Source organism: Leuciscus leuciscus (genome assembly GCF_965113295.1).
Source record: "Leuciscus leuciscus genome assembly, contig: HAP1_SCAFFOLD_295, whole genome shotgun sequence".
Taxonomy (NCBI): domain Eukaryota; kingdom Metazoa; phylum Chordata; class Actinopteri; order Cypriniformes; family Leuciscidae; genus Leuciscus; species Leuciscus leuciscus.
Genome location: NW_028118432.1, coordinates 53,835 through 73,134, shown reverse-complemented (window position 1 = coordinate 73,134; position 19,300 = coordinate 53,835). Strand labels below are relative to the sequence as shown.

The following is a 19,300-nucleotide window of genomic DNA, read 5'->3' as shown; positions in this document are numbered from 1 at the left end:
CACCGTGGCGATGATGACGTTGTTGAAATCACGTGTACATATGTCGACCACTGATATTTATTATAGACCTATATTATAAATCACTTATCTATATAGACATTTTTAATATATTATAGATCAGTGGTGTCAACACGATATTCTAGTAAACTTTTCACTGTTTATTAACAACATAACATTGTTATAAACTTACTTAAATTGGCGATTAGAGGAGCTTGAAATGATGTTTGCCTTAATAACTGCTGTTTCAGAGAGAGAATCAAACTCTTCTTAGCCAAACTCATCTCTTCTCTCATCTCAGCACGAGTGTCGGTGTCTCCCTCTGGTGGCCACTCTGGGAACACTCTTATCATCATCATCATCATCATCATCATCATCATCTTCTTCTTCTTCTTCTTCTTCTTCTTCTTCCCTTACATAGGGCACTATTGAGGGAACAGACATTTGTAGTGGTGTCCGAAACCATAGCATTATTGAGTGCACTCTTTCTATCCCACATTGCACTGCAATAACGAGTGAACAGAATCAGAATCAGAATCAGAATCAGAAAGAGCTTTATTGCCAAGTGTGCTTGCACCCACAAGGAATTTTTCTTGGTACTGAAGCTTCCAGTGCACATATACAAATACAAATACAACAAGAAACATAGTAATACAAATTCTAAGAATAAAATATATAAAAAAAATAAAAATAGTATAAAAAGTCAAAAAAGGGGTCACAGTTGGGTTTAGTCTGAATAAACATTTACAGATTATGAACATATTTACAGTATGTTGAGTAATATGAATTATAATATAAATATAAATATCACCTGAGTTAGAGAATATTACACTAGACAGTGGGAGTCTAGTGCATGTTACAGATTATGAACATATTTACAGTATTTTGAGTAGTATGAATAATATAAATATAAATATCACCTGACTTAGAGAATAGAATATTGCACTAGACAGTGGGAGTATTGCACTTACAGGCATATGCATTGGGGGGCATGTTAAGTGTTCAGAAGGGAAATGGCCTGTGGAAAGAAACTGTTCCTGTGCCTGGATGTTCTTGTGGCCAGTGATCTGTGTCGCCGTCCTGACGGTAACAGTTCAAACAGGGGGTGTCCAGGGTGAGTGGAGTCTGTGATGATTTTACCTGCTCTCTTCCTCACTCTGGAAGAGTACAGGTCCTGGAGGGTTGGCAAGGTGGCACCAATAATCCTCTCTGCAGTCCGGACTGTCCGTTGTAGTCTCCTGATGTCCGATTTTGTAGCTGAACCAAACCAGACAGTGATGGAAGTGCTTAAAACAGACTCAATGACAGCTGAGTAGAACTGGATCAGCAGCTCCTGTGGCAGATTGAACTTCTTCAGCTGGCGAAGGAAGTACAGTCTCTGCTGGGCCTTTTTCACAATGGAGTCAATGTGATTTGCCCACTTCAGGTCCTGAGAGATGGTAGAGCCCAGGAACCTGAATGACTCCACTGCTTCCACAGTGCTGTTCATGATGGTAAGAGGGGGGAGTGCTGGGGATTTTCTCCTGAAGTCCACAATCATCTCCACTGTTTTGAGCGTGTTCAGCTCAAGGTTGTTATAGCTGCACCAGACAGCCAGCTGTTCAACCCCCAGTCTGTAAGCAGACTCGTCACCATTTTGGATGAGACCGATGACGGTGGTGTCGTCTGCAAATTTCAGGAGCTTGACAGAGGGGTCTTTAGAAGTGCAGTCATTAGTGTACAGGGAGAAGAGCAGTGGGGAGAGAACGCACCCTTGGGGGGCGCCAGTGCTGATGGTGAGGGTCCTGGATGTGAGCTTCCCCAGTCTCACTCGCTGCTGCCGGTCCGTCAGGAAGCTGGAGATCCACTGACAGATTGAGGATGGCATGGAGAGCTGAGTCAGTTTGGCTGTGAGAAGATCAGGGATGATGGTATTGAAGGCCGAACTGAAGTCCACAAATAAGATCCGTGCATAAGTCCCAGGTCTGTCAAGATGTTGCAGGATATAGTGCAGTCCCATGTTGACTGCATCATCCACAGACCTGTTTGCTCTGTAAGCAAACTGAAAGGGATCCAGCAGGGGTCCAGTGATGTCCTTCAGATAGGCCAGCACCAGTCTTTCAAACGACTTCATGACCACAGACGTGAGAGCGACAGGTCTGTAGTCATTAAGTCCAGTGATTTTAGTTTTTTTGGGAACCGGAATGATAGTGGAGCGTTTGAAGCAGCAGGGAACTTCACACTGCTCCAATGATCTGTTGAAGATCTGCGTGAAGACTGGGGCCAGTTGGTCAGCGCAGGCTTTTAGACAAGCAGATGAGATGCCGTCTGGGCCTGAAGCTTTCCTAGTCTTCTGTTTTTTGAAGACTCGGCTCACGTCCTCCACACAGACCTTAAGCTCAGGTTGGATGGCAGAAGGGGGGAGGAGAGGGGTTGCAGGAGGTGATGGTGGATGTGTGAAGTGCACATCAGAGCGGGTGTGAGGTGTGAGTCTGGGCTTCTCAAACCTGCAATAAAATGCATTGAGAGTGTCGGCCAGTTGTTGATTCTCCACAGGCGATGCAATGGCTGTCCGAATCCAAATCCGTAATTCAAAGTGCTTTATATATAAAAAAAAGTAAAATAATCATAAAATAATCACAACATAGGCTATGCATAAGAAATAAAAATAACAATCATATTTACCTAAAGGCTAAAATACTTATCATTATTAAAGACTGGAAGAACGTTTGAACGTAACTTTGAGAGAACCAGAACATTCCCTGTGAGCTGAACCCAACAACCGGGTCACCAGTCCTGAACCCGTCCTCAGTCTCTCAGTCCACATCTCTGCAGCCAGAACCAGCTTCTGCTGTCGGTCATGGACCCTAACTCTCAGTCCACATCTCTGCAGCCAGAACCAGCTTCTGCTGTCGGTCATGAACCCTAACTCTCAGTCCACATCTCTGCTGCCAGAACCAGCTTCTGCTGTCCGTCATGGACCCTAACTCTCAGTCCACATCTCTGCTGTCAGAACCAGCTTCTGCTGTCGGTCATGAACCCTAACTCTCAGTCCACATCTCTGCAGCCAGAACCAGCTTCTGCTGTCGGTCATGGACCCTAACTCTCAGTCCACATCTCTGCAGCCAGAACCAGCTTCTGCTGTCGGTCATGAACCCTAACTCTCAGTCCACATCTCTGCTGCCAGAACCAGCTTCTGCTGTCCGTCATGGACCCTAACTCTCAGTCCACATCTCTGCAGCCAGAACCAGCTTCTGCTGTCGGTCATGAACCCTAACTCTCAGTCCACATCTCTGCTGCCAGAACCAGCTTCTGCTGTCCGTCATGAACCCTAACTCTCAGTCCACATCTCTGCTGTCAGAACCAGCTTCTGCTGTCGGTCATGAACCCTAACTCTCAGTCCACATCTCTGCAGCCAGAACCAGCTTCTGCTGTCCGTCATGAACCCTAACTCTCAGTCCACATCTCTGCTGCCAGAACCAGCTTCTGCTGTCCGTCATGAACCCTAACTCTCAGTCCACATCTCTGCTGCCAGAACCAGCTTCTGCTGTCGGGACCCTAACTCTCAGTCCACATCTCTGCTGTCAGAACCAGCTTCTGCTGTCGGTCATGAACCCTAACTCTCAGTCCACATCTCTGCAGCCAGAACCAGCTTCTGCTGTCCGTCATGAACCCTAACTCTCAGTCCACATCTCTGCTGCCAGAACCAGCTTCTGCTGTCGGTCATGAACCCTAACTCTCAGTCCACATCTCTGCAGCCAGAACCAGCTTCTGCTGTCCGTCATGAACCCTAACTCTCAGTCCACATCTCTGCAGCCAGAACCAGCTTCTGCTGTCCGTCATGAACCCTAACTCTCAGTCCACATCTCTGCAGCCAGAACCAGCTTCTGCTGTCGGTCATGAACCCTAACTCTCAGTCCACATCCCTGCTGTCAGAACCAGCTTCTGCTGTCGGGACCCTAACTCTCAGTCCACATCCCTGCTGTCAGAACCAGCTTCTGCTGTCGGTCATGGACCCTAACTCTCAGTCCACATCTCTGCTGTCAGAACCAGCTTCTGCTGTCCGTCATGGACCCTAACTCTCAGTCCACATCTCTGCTGTCAGAACCAGCTTCTGCTGTCGGTCATGGACCCTAACTCTCAGTCCACATCTCTGCTGTCAGAACCAGCTTCTGCTGTCGGTCATGGACCCTAACTCTCAGTCCACATTTCTGCAGCCAGAACCAGCTTCTGCTGTCCGTCATGGACCCTAACTCTCAGTCCACATCTCTGCTGCCAGAACCAGCTTCTGCTGTCCGTCATGGACCCTAACTCTCAGTCCACATCTCTGCAGCCAGAACCAGCTTCTGCTGTCGGGACCCTAACTCTCAGTCCACATCTCTGCTGTCAGAACCAGCTTCTGCTGTCCGTCATGGACCCTAACTCTCAGTCCACATCTCTGCTGTCAGAACCAGCTTCTGCTGTCCGTCATGGACCCTAACTCTCAGTCCACATCTCTGGTGTCAGAACCAGCTTCTGCTGTCGGTCATGGACCCTAACTCTCAGTCCACATCTCTGGTGTCAGAACCAGCTTCTGCTGTCGGTCATGGACAGTAACTCTCAGTCCACATCTCTGCAGCCAGAACCAGCTTCTGCTGTCCGTCATGGACCCTAACTCTCAGTCCACATCTCTGCTGCCAGAACCAGCTTCTGCTGTCGGTCATGAACCCTAACTCTCAGTCCACATCTCTGCTGCCAGAACCAGCTTTTGCTGTCGGTCATGACTGGAACCGTAAGAGTCCTCAGTGCTCCTCGTAGAGATCGGCTTCACTGTTCTAGCCAAGTCATTTTATTAACCAAATCCCCCCAAAACAGCAGTGAATGCTGAGTGTTTCTGAGAGTATTTGAACAATCGTTCAAATACTCTCAGAAACACTCTCAAATAAATTCCCTTCAAATTTATACACATTATATGCACACAATTATCAACACTGTCTGTACATTTGTGCTTATGTACTATAATCGGGTGAAACAGTATTAATGAGTGCATTTATATATCAATTTAAGGCTCAAATATCCTGATGTGTATCACTGTGATCTTGCAAAATACATGTTTGATATGAGGAGTGTGACTCAGTCCTTCGATCGTTGGTTCTTACGCAATGGCGTCATGTGCCGTGGCCCCGCCCCCCCGCAGGCTCGTGCCCCTGCTCTCCTGCGCATGCGCTGTCGCCAGCAGCGGAGTCTGTGTGTGAGTGTGTGTTCGGCGCCGGTATAAAAGCTCTCGGTGGTGTTTCTCGATCATCATGTCTGTGTCACCGGATAAACGGAGAAAGATGGAGTCTGCGCTCGAACAGATCAAGAAATACACGGTGGTCGTCGCAGACACCGGAGACTTCAACGGTAAGCGCCTTCCGTTAATTAATCTGGCGTGAGTTTACTTCTGCTCGTGCGTTACTTCATTAATCCTCGAACATGTTGACAGACAGAACTAATCAACACTCTAATCCACGATCATGCTGTCTGGTCACATAAAACTACATCGTTCTCTTAATTTTCCTCCCAAGAAAAAAGTTCTGTCGTTCTCTGGTTAATGATTGCTAGGTAAAGTTAATCTGCATTGAGGAACTGGTGCTTTCGCAATTTTGCTACAGTTTTTCCAGACTATTGTATTTAGTTAGCGGAACTGATTAATAATAATGCATGAGTAATTAGGAACCAGTTAGTCAGATCTGTGTAAAACATGTGATTCCTCCCGGTAATTGGCTTAATGTAAACCAAACCGACTGGGTCGGAAAAATACTGGTGTGGTGTCGGAGACCCGGAAGTGCTGGCGGAAACGCCTCATCTTATGAATATTAAGCAGTCGGAGACGGCCAACCTGATTGGCCGAGAGGCAGAGCTTAGTAATGAGCGCTAGTCACCCGGCGAATTACCCAAGCTTTATTAATATTAATCATTTTGTGTGTAAGCGTGAGTGGCTTAATTCCTATTTATCTGTTTGGCTGCCTTTATATTTTTGCTAGAAGGAAGGGTTGTATTTCCTTAAAAAACATGAAAACACAGTAATGATCAGTTAAAGTGGTTAAAACAGGAAAATATTTAATCCTATAATAAAAATATTAACTTTTTAATGACACAAAACCCCACGAATACTGAGGTAAAGCCTTATTTTCACTCACACATACTGTTGTACAGACGTTTATTTAGACGTTTTTCACGTTTATGTTTTTCACACATGTAAACACTGTTGACAGGCAGACTTGACTTTCTCAGACTTTGTGAGTTGCTCTCTGACAGTACAGTACCGAAGAGTAAGACTGATTACCCCCTAACTAGTTGCTCATACTAGTTCTTAAGACACGGTCTTAACATAATGGCTATGTTTATGGCCCCAGTCCAGTCCAGTCCAGTGTTGTCAAAAGTCCAGACTTCAATTTAAAAACTGACTATGCCAGCATTTCCCTCTAGCATTTTGAGCGCTGTTGGACTGACTCTGAAACACCACTGGTTGGCCATTGTGTCCAGTCGAGTCCAGTCTGACAGAACGGCGCTGTAACGGTCCAGGACACAGAACAAGGGATGAAGTCCACAGTATTCAGTGTTGGATGAGTCGGGTGGCTGTATCCTTGCATCAGATTCTGTTGCCTAAAACTGTCTTGTGAAACTCAACACTGTCAATCAGTGATTTCAATGTTTGTTTTTACACAATCCGCACTGGATTAAACTCCCCTTTGTGTCTTTCTGCATTGTCATGATGATCAGGCTGATCCTGAAAACTATGAATACACACACAGCCAGACACACAAAGGGGAGGGACTGCGAGACACTACAGGTGAATAGGGTAAACTTTTTAACTAGCAGATATCACCATGAAACTTCCCAGTTGATTACCTACATTAAGATGAGAAAAAAATGTATTACAAGCTTTATGTAATTTAATGTTTAAATATGCAAATTAGGCATTATCTAATTAAATATGTGTTAATTTGCTCTAAATCTGAGTATTGGATAAAGCCAGGTTCAAAATTATTTTTTCATTGTGTTCACATATTAGATGGGGGAAAAAATTACAGAGGGATTTATGGATGTCTACTTTTGTTATCCTGTAAATCAGAATATACTGTCAATAGCCTTAATTGATTTTCGCCATGTTTTTTGGAATATATAAATCAGGCTAGAAATAATATATTTACAAATCCCTCTGTAAATGTCTTCATAATATAACTAGGTACAAGACTGGAAAGTTTGGTTGGGTGCTACTGAAGTGGAGATTTCGGACTCGGAGTATGAGAGAAAAGTCATTTTGAGAAAACTGGCTTTAGAGATTGCGCATTAGGGTTAAATCCCCCCCCTTTTACTTTCACGATTGGTTGCTGATAAAAAGGAAATGACTATATTTGGATCCAACAGCATTGTACAGGAGAGAGAGAGCTTTCTAACGGTGTATGTGATGACACGGTGCTGGCAGCGATCGCGGAGCAGCGGGAGGATTTAGAGCGCCAACTTTTGTTGAATTTATGAGAAATCTACAGACAGACACTCAGACAGACAGACAGACAGACAGACAGACAGACAGACACACACTCAGACAGACAGACAGACACTCAGACAGACAGACAGACAGACACACACACAGACAGACAGACAGACAGACAGACAGACAGACAGACACTCACACAGACAGACAGACACTCACACAGACAGACAGACAGACAGACAGACAGACAGACACTCACACAGACAGACAGACAGACACTCACACAGACAGACAGACAGACACTCACACAGACAGACACTCAGACAGACAGACACTCAGACAGACAGTGTCAGACTCTGTCTCGCTCGCTCGCTCAGACCCTCGCTCGCTCTCTCAGACGCTCGCTCGCTCAGACACTCGCTCACTCACTCACTCACTCACTCACACAGACAGACAGACACTCAGACAGACAGACACTCACACAGACAGACAGTGTCAGACTCTGTCTCGCTCGCTCGCTCAGACACTCGCTCGCTCTCTCAGACGCTCGCTCGCTCAGACACTCGCTCAGACGCTCACTCGCTCAGACACTCACTCGCTCACTCGCTCAGACACTCACTCGCTCACTCGCTCAGACACTCACTCGCTCACTCGCTCAGTCACTCACTCACTCACTCACTCACTCACTCACTCACTCACACAGACAGACAGACACTCAGACAGACAGACACTCACACAGACAGACAGTGTCAGACTCTGTCTCGCTCGCTCGCTCAGACACTCGCTCGCTCTCTCAGACGCTCGCTCGCTCAGACACTCACTCACTCGCTCAGACACTCGCTCAGACGCTCACTCGCTCAGACACTCACTCGCTCACTCGCTCAGACACTCACTCACTCACTCGCTCAGACACTCACTCGCTCGCTCAGACACTCACTCACTCACTCGCTCGCTCAGACACTCACTCACTCACTCGCTCAGACACTCACTCACTCACTCGCTCAGACACTCACTCACTCACTCGCTCAGACACTCACTCACTCACTCACTCGCTCAGACACTCACTCACTCACTCGCTCAGACACTCACTCACTCACTCGCTCAGACACTCACTCACTCACTCGCTCAGACACTCACTCACTCACTCACTCGCTCAGACACTCACTCACTCACTCGCTCAGACACTCACTCACTCACTCGCTCAGACACTCACTCGCTCAGACACTCACTCACTCACTCACTCGCTCAGACACTCACTCACTCACTCACTCGCTCAGACACTCACTCACTCACTCACTCGCTCAGACACTCACTCACTCACTCACTCGCTCAGACACTCACTCACTCACTCACTCGCTCAGACACTCACTCACTCACTCACTCGCTCAGACACTCACTCACTCACTCGCTCAGACACTCACTCACTCACTCGCTCACTCACTCGCTCAGACGCTCACTCGCTCAGACGCTCGCTCGCTCAGACGCTCGCTCACTCACTCGCTCAGACGCTCACTCGCTCAGATGCTCAGACGCTCACTGGCTCAGATGCTCAGACGCTCACTCGCTCAGACGCTCACTGGCTCAGATGCTCAGACGCTCACTCGCTCAGACGCTCACTCGCTCAGATGCTCAGACGCTCACTCGCTCAGATGCTCAGACGCTCACTCGCTCACTCGCTCAGACGCTCACTCGCTCAGACGCTCACTCGCTCAGACGCTCACACGCTCACTCGCTCAGACGCTCACTCACTCACTCGCTCACTCGCTCAGACACTCACTCGCTCAGACACTCGCTCACTCACTCAGACACTCGCTCAGACACTCGCTCACTCGCTCAGACACTCGCTCACTCACTCACTCACTCGCTCAGACACTCACTCACTCGCTCAGACACTCACTCACTCACTCACTCACTCACTCACTCAGACACTCACTCACTCGCTCAGACACTCACTCACTCGCTCAGACACTCACTCACTCGCTCAGACACTCACTCACTCGCTCAGACACTCACTCACTCGCTCAGACACACACTCACTCACTCGCTCAGACACTCACTCACTCACTCGCTCAGACACTCACTCACTCACTCGCTCAGACACTCACTCACTCACTCGCTCAGACACTCACTCACTCACTCGCTCAGACACTCACTCACTCACTCGCTCAGACACTCACTCACTCACTCGCTCAGACACTCACTCACTCACTCGCTCAGACACTCACTCACTCACTCGCTCAGACACTCACTCACTCCCTCGCTCAGACACTCACTCACTCACTCGCTCAGACGCTCACACACTCACTCGCTCAGACGCTCACACACTCACTCGCTCAGACGCTCACACACTCACTCGCTCAGACGCTCACACACTCACTCGCTCAGACGCTCACACACTCACTCGCTCAGACGCTCACTCGCTCAGACGCTCACTCGCTCAGATTTTAGTTGACAGTTCTCCAGAATCATCTTTGTTGGCAAAGATGCTAAACAATGAGTCATATCAGTTACTAGTCAAAAGATGTCAAGCTGTATGTAACAGTAAATCTTTTGTTGCACCAGCCGTGATCGCACTCCTTTTAATTGACCTAAGAGACAGAGATATCAGCTTCTAATAATGTCTGGTCAATATATCATCTGCTGTTTATCATCTGCTGTTAATGTGAGCACAGGAGATCAGGTCCACTGTTGCTTTAATCTGTCATGTTTTCCCCTCGCAGCGATCGAGGAGTACAAGCCTCAGGATGCCACGACTAACCCGTCACTCATTCTAGCCGCCGCTAAGATGCCCAGCTACCAGCACCTGGTGGACCAGGCCATGAAACACGCCATGGCTACCGGCGGGTGAGAACATGCCTGTCCTTTCCTCTGACCGTGGGCAGAATTCACTGCGCTCGCTTCGTCCCTGTTGAAAGGGTGCTAGAAACGGGACTGTTGTGTACATGTTTGTTCAATTAAAGTCTTTTAAATCCAGTTCCTCCACCGTCACTTCAGGTGTTCCCCAGGGCTCTGTCCTGGGGCTCTTACTTTTCATCATTTATCTCCTTCCCCTGGGCAATATTTTCCGCAAATTTAACATACATTTCCACTGTTATGCTGATGACACCCAGCTCTACCTTTCGACCAAACCCTCATCCACTCTCCCACCAACCTCTATTACTGACTGCATTTCTGAAATAAAAACCTGGTTTACACAAAACTTCCTCAAATTAAATAGTAATAAAACTGAGGTTCTCCTCATTGGCACTAAATCCACTTTATCCAAAACCAACAGTTTTTCTCTCACTATTGACAGTTCCTCCGTTTCACCCTCCCCCCAGGTTAAGAGTCTGGGTGTCATCCTTGACAGCACATTATCTTTTCAATCTCACATCAATAACATTACCCGGTCTGCCTACTTCCATCTACGAAACATTAATCGACTCCGCCCCTCCCTTACTCCCCACACTGCAGCTGTCCTTGTCCACAGTCTTGTCACTTCCCGTTTGGACTACTGCAACTTTCTCCTCTTCGGCCTCCCCCACAAATCCCTTCATAAACTTCAACTGGTCCAGAATGCAGCTGCCCGCATAATAACCCGAACCCCCTCCATTCACCACATCACTCCTGTTCTCCAACAGCTTCACTGGCTTCCAGTCCAATTCCGTATTCAATTCAAAATCCTTCTGTTAACATTCAAAGCCATCCACAACCTATCACCCCCATATTTGTCTGATCTCCTCCAGGTTCCAACCCCCACCCTCTCTCTTAGATCCTCTTCCTCCATATACATGTTCGTTCCCCCTGCCCGTCTCACCACTATGGGGAGCAGAGCTTTTAGCCGCTCTTCTCCCCGACTTTGGAACTCACTACCACCACAACTGAGTGCCGAGAAAGGCGCCTTTAAATAAAATGTATTATTATTATTATTATTATGTTATATAGTTTCTTACAGATATAATATTATACATTTTCAGGAGTGAGGAAGAGCAGGTGACCAATGCCATGGACAAGCTGTTTGTAAGCTTTGGTCTGGAAATCCTGAAGAAGGTTCCAGGCCGGGTCTCCACTGAAGTCGATGCCAGGTAAGAGTCGGACGTCACCTGATCTGCACTAGCGCCGCCACACGATCTGCACGCACTAGCGCCCTCACACGATCTGCACACACTAGCGCCGCCACATGATCTGGCTCCCTCACATGATCTGCACACACTAGCGCCCTCACACGATCTGCACACACTAGTGCCCTCACACGATCTGCACACACTAGCGCTCTCTCACGATCTGCACATACTAGCGCCCTCACATGATCTGCACACACTAGCGCCCTCACATGATCTGCACACACTAGCGCCGCCACATGATCTGGCGCCGCCACATGATCTGCACACACTAGCGCCGCCACATGATCTGCACACACTAGCGCCCTCACATGATCCGCACACACTAGCGCCGCCACATGATCTGCACACACTAGCACCGCCACATGATCTGCACACACTAGCGCCCTCACATGATCTGCACACACTAGCGCCGCCACATGATCTGGCGCCGCCACATGATCTGCACACACTAGCGCCGCCACATGATCTGCACACACTAGCGCCCTCACATGATCCGCACACACTAGCGCCGCCACATGATCTGCACACACTAGCACCGCCACATGATCTGCACACACCAGCGCCCTCACATGATCTGCACACACCAGCGCCCTCACATGCACACACCAGCGCCCTCACATGATCTGCACACACCAGCGCCCTCACATGATCTGCACACACCAGCGCCGCCACATGATCTGCACTCACTAGTGCCCTCACATGATCTGCACACACTAGCGCCACCACATGATCAGCACACACTAGCGCCACCACATGATCAGCACACACCAGCGCCCTCACATGATCTGCACACACTAGCGCCCTCACATGATCAGCACACACTAGCGCCACCACATGATCAGCACACACCAGCGCCCTCACATGATCTGCACACACCAGTGCCGCCACATGATCTGCACACACTAGCGCCCTCACATGATCTGCACACACTAGCGCCGCCACATGAGGCTTGTTCGGCTTGAGGCGGCGCATGACATCATAGCACCGCAAGAGCGATTCGAGCGCGGACGGCTTTATGCCCGTTAGGCTTGTTGGACTTTCTGCTTCCCGTAGTGACGCTCGCGCTGTGTTAGCATACTCTACCACAGCTGAAGTGACAAATGCAGTCAAATACACAGACGTTTCAGATAATATTTTATGTATTGCTTCATATAGCGTCTGTTTGTACAAGAATAAAGTTCTTGTGAGGGCTCCCAAGTGGGTTGGGCTAATCCAAAAGAAGTGAAAACAAGGCGGGTGTTCTGAAGACAGACTGTTACCTGTGAAACAGGGGTGCTCTGAAAACACCCCCATTAGCAATTAGTGCTTTCCACCTGATGAAATGAACGCAGCAAAAAATCGAATCAGAATTTTGGTCGAGCCAGAACGTATCGACCAATAATCGACTAATCAACTGGGAGATTACAGCCCTAATATATATATATATATATATATATATATATATATATATTTGTTTGATATAGTGATCTGTTAGGCATTAAATAATGTTTGTTAATGATTTATTAATGAAAGTTATTATAAAGTGTTAATGCACCAACATCAATTTCATGATTTTTACAGTAGCTTCTGGTACCCACTGGACGCATTATTGATGTTTTAATGCACAAAATTAATAGTGTGTTTTTGTCACATGATGCTGCTTAATGGCAGGTGATGTTTGTTTTCCAGGCTGTCCTTTGATAAAGAGGCGATGGTGTCCCGTGCCCGAAGGCTCATCGCTCTCTACGAGGAGGCAGGAGTCGCTAAAGAGCGCATTCTCATCAAACTCTCCTCCACGTGGGAGGGCATTCAGGCCGGACAGTGAGTGTGTTCACTACAGCTTATAAGATGATGGTGTTACACACGGTTGCTCCGGTGTGTTGTCTTGATGACCGCACACATGGTGTGAAAGCTAATTCATCAAATGCACCTGTATTATTAATAAACGGGGTGAGAGCGAGTCCGCTGACGTCTGTGTGTTTGACTGTTTGTCAGGGAGTTGGAGGAGAAACACGGGATCCATTGCAACATGACTCTGCTGTTTTCCTTCGCCCAGGCAGTGGCGTGTGCCGAGGCCCGTGTCACACTCATCTCCCCGTTCGTGGGACGAATCCTGGACTGGTACAAGGAAAACACAGACCAAAAAAACTACGAGCCCCATGAAGACCCAGGTATGTTCTCAGATAATAGTTAATCTCAGACCTCTCTCAGACAGACCGACCTCTCTCAGAACTCTCTCAGACAGACCGACCTCTCTCAGAACTCTCTCAGACAGACCAACTTCTCGCAGCCAGACCGACCGACCGACCGACCGACCTCTCTCAGGCCGACCGACCGACCTCTCTCAGGCCGACCGACCGACCTCTCTCAGGCCGACCGACCGACCTCTCTCAGGCCGACCGACCGACCGACCGACCGACCTCTCTCAGGCCGACCGACCGACCGACCGACCTCTCTCAGGCCGACCGACCGACCGACCGACCTCTCTCAGGCCGACCGACCGACCGACCGACCTCTCTCAGGCCGACCGACCGACCGACCGACCGACCTCTCTCAGGCCGACCGACCGACCGACCGACCGACCTCTCTCAGGCCGACCGACCGACCGACCGACCGACCGACCGACCGACCGACCGACCTCTCTCAGGCCGACCGACCGACCGACCGACCGACCGACCGACCTCTCTCAGGCCGACCGACCGACCGACCGACCTCTCTCAGGCCGACCGACCGACCGACCGACCGACCGACCGACCGACCGACCTCTCTCAGGCAGGCCGACCGACCGACCGACCGACCTCTCTCAGGCCGACCGACCGACCGACCGACCTCTCTCAGGCCGACCGACCGACCGACCGACCGACCGACCTCTCTCAGGCCGACCGACCGACCGACCGACCGACCTCTCTCAGGCCGACCGACCGACCGACCGACCGACCGACCGACCTCTCTCAGGCCGACCGACCGACCGACCGACCGACCGACCGACCGACCGACCTCTCTCAGGCCGACCGACCGACCGACCTCTCTCAGGCCGACCGACCGACCGACCTCTCTCAGGCCGACCGACCGACCGACCGACCGACCTCTCTCAGGCCGACCGACCGACCGACCTCTCTCAGGCCGACCGACCGACCGATCTCTGACAGGCCGACCTCTCTCAGACCGACCGACCTCTCTCAGACCGACCGACCTCTCTCAGACCGACCGACCGACCGACCTCTCTCAGGCCGACCGACAGGCCGACCGACCGACCTCTCTCAGGCCTCTCGCAGACAGACCAACTTCTCGCAGACAGACTTCTCGCAGACTGACCGACCGACCGACCGACCTCTCGCAGACAGACAGACCGACCGACCTCTCTCAGGCCGACCGACAGGCCGACCGACCGACCTCTCTCAGGCAGACCGACCGACCGACCTCTCTCAGGCCTCTCGCAGACAGACCAACTTCTCGCAGACAGACTTCTCGCAGACAGACAGATCGACCGACCGACCTCTCTCAGGCCGACCGACCGACCGACCGACCTCTCTCAGGCCGACCGACCGACCTCTCTCAGGCAGGGGTGCGTTTCCCAAAAGCATCGTTAGCCAACTATGGTCGCAAGTTCCCTCGTTGCCAATAGAGTTCAATGGACATTGCGATGAACTTGCGACCATAGTTGGCCAACGATGCTTTCGGGAAACGCACCCCAGGCCGACGGACCGACCGACCTCTCTCAGGCCGACGGACCGACCGACCTCTCTCAGGCAGACAGGCAGACCGACCTCTCTCAGGCAGACAGGCAGACCGACCTCTCTCAGGCAGACAGGCAGACCGACCTCTCTCAGGCAGACAGGCAGACCGACCTCTCTCAGGCAGACAGGCAGACCGACCTCTCTCAGGCAGACAGGCAGACCGACCTCTCTCAGGCAGACAGGCAGACCGACCTCTCTCAGGCAGACAGGCAGACCGACCTCTCTCAGGCAGACAGGCAGACCGACCTCTCTCAGGCAGACAGGCAGACCGACCTCTCTCAGGCAGACAGGCAGACCGACCTCTCTCAGGCAGACAGACAGGCCGACCGACCTCTCTCAGGCAGACCGACCGACCGACCGACCGACCGACCTCTCTCAGGCAGACCGACTGACCGACCTCTCTCAGGCAGACGGACCGATCGACCTCTCTCAGGCACGGGTGCGTTTCCCGAAAGCATCGTTAGCCAACTATGGTCGCAAGTTCCGTCGTTATCAGCATAGTTCAACGATTTGGTGTTTCCCGAAACCATCGTTCCAACGAACGTTCGCAAACAGTATCGCAAACTTGTGTGGTTGGAACGACAGCTCTCGAGCTGTGGTTAGAAGCATAGTTTCTAGTTTACATGAGATGTAGACTGAATAAATCCTCATCTTTAGCAAAATAAGCAAGCTGACATTCAGTACAACCCGTGTTATTTATTTAAAATACATACAAATGTAATTTACGTCTTTTAGTTTGTCAAGACATTTAAAGCACCGTTGTAAGAACGAGCCACATATTGAGTCTGGTAATAAAGCAAAATAACTGAGAAAAATTAGAAATGGTCTTCAGATGCCATGTCTGTAACTTGTATGACAAAATCTAGCGTTAATTCGACCTCAAACAGATTAATTAAAATAAGTTATTAGTCCACCACGTGCGAGACGTCATAAACCAACGTGGTTGAACGATACTTTGCGACATACGGTTTCGGGAAACAGTCGTGACTAGCTAGTTGATTTCTCCAACGATGCATCGTACTATGGTAGTTAAGCAGCGAGCTATGTAGTTGTACGGGAAACGCACCCCAGTTTCTGCGATGTTTCAAGACTGTCTGCTAAACTTCTGCGTAGCGTCCTACGTGTGTGTCTGTTCACTCCACTGGCCGCGCTTCTGTTCTCTCTCAGGTGTGGTGAGTGTCACCAAGATCTACAACTACTATAAGAAGTTCAACTACGCGACGGTGGTGATGGGCGCCTCCTTCAGGAACACGGGGGAAGTGAAGGCGCTTGCCGGCTGTGATCTCCTCACCATCTCTCCTGGGCTTCTGAGTGAACTGAGCCAAGACCACAGCGCAGTCAGGTGTTCCCTCACGCCACAGGGAGGTGAGCACGCACGCACACGCGCACACACACACCACAGCGCAGTCAGGTGTTCCCTCACGCCACAGGGAGGTACACACGCACAAACAAACACACACATGCACAAACACACACACGCACAAACACACACACGCACAAACACACACACGCACAAACACACACACGCACAAACACACACACGCACAAACACACACGCACAAACACACACACGCACATACACACACACGCACAAACACACACACGCACAAACACACGCACAAACACACACACACACGCACAAACGCACACACGCACAAACGCACACACGCACAAACGCACACACGCACAAACGCACACACGCACAAACGCACACACACACGCACACACGCACACACGCACGCACAAACAGACACACACACGCACAAACACGCACGCACGCACAAACACGCACGCACGCACAAACACGCACACGCACAAACACGCACACGCACAAACACGCACACGTACAAACACGCACACGCACGCGCACAAACACTCACGCACGCACAAACACGCACGCACAAACACGCACGCACGCACAAACACGCACGCACAAACGCACGCACGCACGCACAAACGCACGCACAAACGCACGCACGCACAAACGCACGCACAAACACGCACGCACAAACACACACGCACGCACAAACACACACGCACGCACAAACACACACGCACAAACACACACGCACAAACGCACGCACGCACAAACGCACGTACGCACAAACGCACGCACACACGCACGCACGCACAAACGCACGCACACACACACGCACGCACAAACACGCACGCACAAACACGCACGCACAAACGCACGCACGCACACACACACGCACGCACAAACACACACGCACGCACAAACACACGCACGCACGCACAAACACACACACGCACGCACAAACACACGCACGCACGCACAAACACACACACGCACGCACAAACACACACACACGCACACACACACGCACACACCCACACACAAACACACACACACGCACAAACACACACACGCACAAACACACACACGCACAAACACACACACGCACAAACACGCACACACACAAAAACACACACGCACACACACAAAAACACACACACACGCACACACACACGCACACACACAAAAACGCACAAACGCACGCACACACACACGCACGCACAAACACACACGCACGCACAAACACACGCACGCACGCACAAACACACACACGCACGCACAAACACACACACACGCACACACCCACACACAAACACACACACACGCACAAACACACACACACACACGCACAAACACACACACGCACAAACACACACACGCACAAACACGCACACACACAAAAACACACACGCACACACACAAAAACACACACGCACACACACAAAACACACACACACGCACACACACACGCACACACACACGCACACACACAAAAACACACACACACACGCACACACACACACACACACACACACACACACACAAAAACACACACACACACAAAAACACACACACACACACACAACACACACCCGCAGCGCAGTCAGGTGTTCCCTCACGCCACAGGGAGGTGAGCACACACAGACACACAGCGCAGTGTAGTCAGGTGTTCACGCACGGGTGTTGATTGAGCCTGATCTTGTTTTCAGCGAAGGACTGTGATCTGGAGAAGGTCCACCTGGATGAGAAGAGTTTCCGCTGGCTCCATAACGAGGACCGAATGGCCGTGGAGAAACTCTCTGACGGGATCCGCAAGTTTGCTGCCGACGCCATTAAACTGGAGGCCATGATCAAGGTGCAAAACACACACTTTCATCCGCTTTTTCCACTGTTTTCCTTTATTTGAGTCTGGGATAATGCATGTTTGAATAAATAATGCATGTTTGTGAAATGTGATATTTGTGAATGCTTTTATGACTGTTGGCAGTCAGTTATCTTGTTATATTATGGGATTTTTAAACCCATTGATGAGGAACCGTATTGAACATGAATGTTTACGTGTTATTCAGTTGATGTGGGCCTCAGCATATGCAACATCATTTTTTTTCCTGTTTGTTTCAGGAGAGGATGTTTAATGTGAAGAACGGAAAGTAGTGAAGAGGGAGACGCTTTAGAGGACCAATCCCTTCACTCCCAATCTGACCTCTGATTGGCCGGTTTCGCTGCACTCTTGGTTGTGACCGACTGTCAGCCTGCAGTCTTAAGAATTACTACAGCCTGCTGTTTATAAGCCATGCACATTTTAATAGAAAACTGATACTAATGGAGTGCTCAGATTAAACTAAACCCAGACTAACTCCCAGCAGAGATGGTGCTTTTACTGTAGGACCAATGGCTTTGAAGTTGGCTGTAGCTTCAATAGTTTGTAAACCACTAGCTCTATTCATTTCTATAAAATTCACTTGGGAATGTGCATCAGTATTTTCTATCCAGCGACCCATTCGTTCTGATGATGAAAAATGTTAATCTTGTATCTGTCATTAAAACATCTTTCCTCATCGGAGTGCTTCATTCCAGTTTGCTGAAAGGGTTAGGGTTTTTTCTCTCTCTCTTTTTTAATTTGTTGGGTCTAATGGCCTCAATCAGGTCTTTTTAACTGACTTCAGCACAAGGTTTAGAGTGTAAATAGATTTGTAGACCACAAGGCCAGTTTATAAGCGTGTGTTTC

The 19,300-nt window shown here is 49.8% G+C and overlaps 1 protein-coding gene and 1 long non-coding RNA gene across 3 annotated transcripts in view; one reads left to right on the top strand and one right to left on the bottom strand.

The window, feature by feature from the left end:
* Positions 1–5,238, bottom strand: part of LOC309491504 — a 14,575-nt gene extending 9,337 nt beyond the window's left edge. The window contains exons 1-2 of one of the 2 annotated variants that reach the window (XR_014203151.1): positions 5,115–5,238; positions 191–422 (exon numbers count right to left, since the gene is read on the bottom strand). This is a non-coding gene — a long non-coding RNA (uncharacterized lncRNA). Of the gene's footprint in view, positions 1–190; positions 484–5,114 lie in introns of those variants that run through there. The other variant, XR_014203152.1, reaches the window with a different exon arrangement.
* Positions 5,176–19,130, top strand: LOC309491503 (transaldolase-like). The gene is made up of 8 exons (XM_082190557.1): positions 5,176–5,358; positions 10,156–10,279; positions 11,392–11,499; positions 13,207–13,338; positions 13,513–13,688; positions 16,422–16,619; positions 18,282–18,427; positions 18,694–19,130. The coding sequence occupies exons 1-8, from the start codon at positions 5,262–5,264 to the stop codon at positions 18,724–18,726; spliced, it is 1,014 nt and encodes a 337-aa protein (XP_082046683.1). The 5' UTR covers positions 5,176–5,261; the 3' UTR covers positions 18,727–19,130.
* The last annotated feature ends 170 nt before the right edge of the window (positions 19,131–19,300 follow it).

Excerpts from the sequence above, each read along its gene's own strand:
- LOC309491503 (XM_082190557.1), top strand. The coding sequence starts at position 5,262 with ATGTCTGTGTCACCGGATAAACGGAGAAAGATGGAGTCTGCGCTCGAA. Across the intron at positions 5,359-10,155 it reads AGACACCGGAGACTTCAACG|CGATCGAGGAGTACAAGCCT; the intron begins GTAAGCGCCTTC and ends TTCCCCTCGCAG. Across the intron at positions 13,689-16,421 it reads CGAGCCCCATGAAGACCCAG|GTGTGGTGAGTGTCACCAAG; the intron begins GTATGTTCTCAG and ends GTTCTCTCTCAG.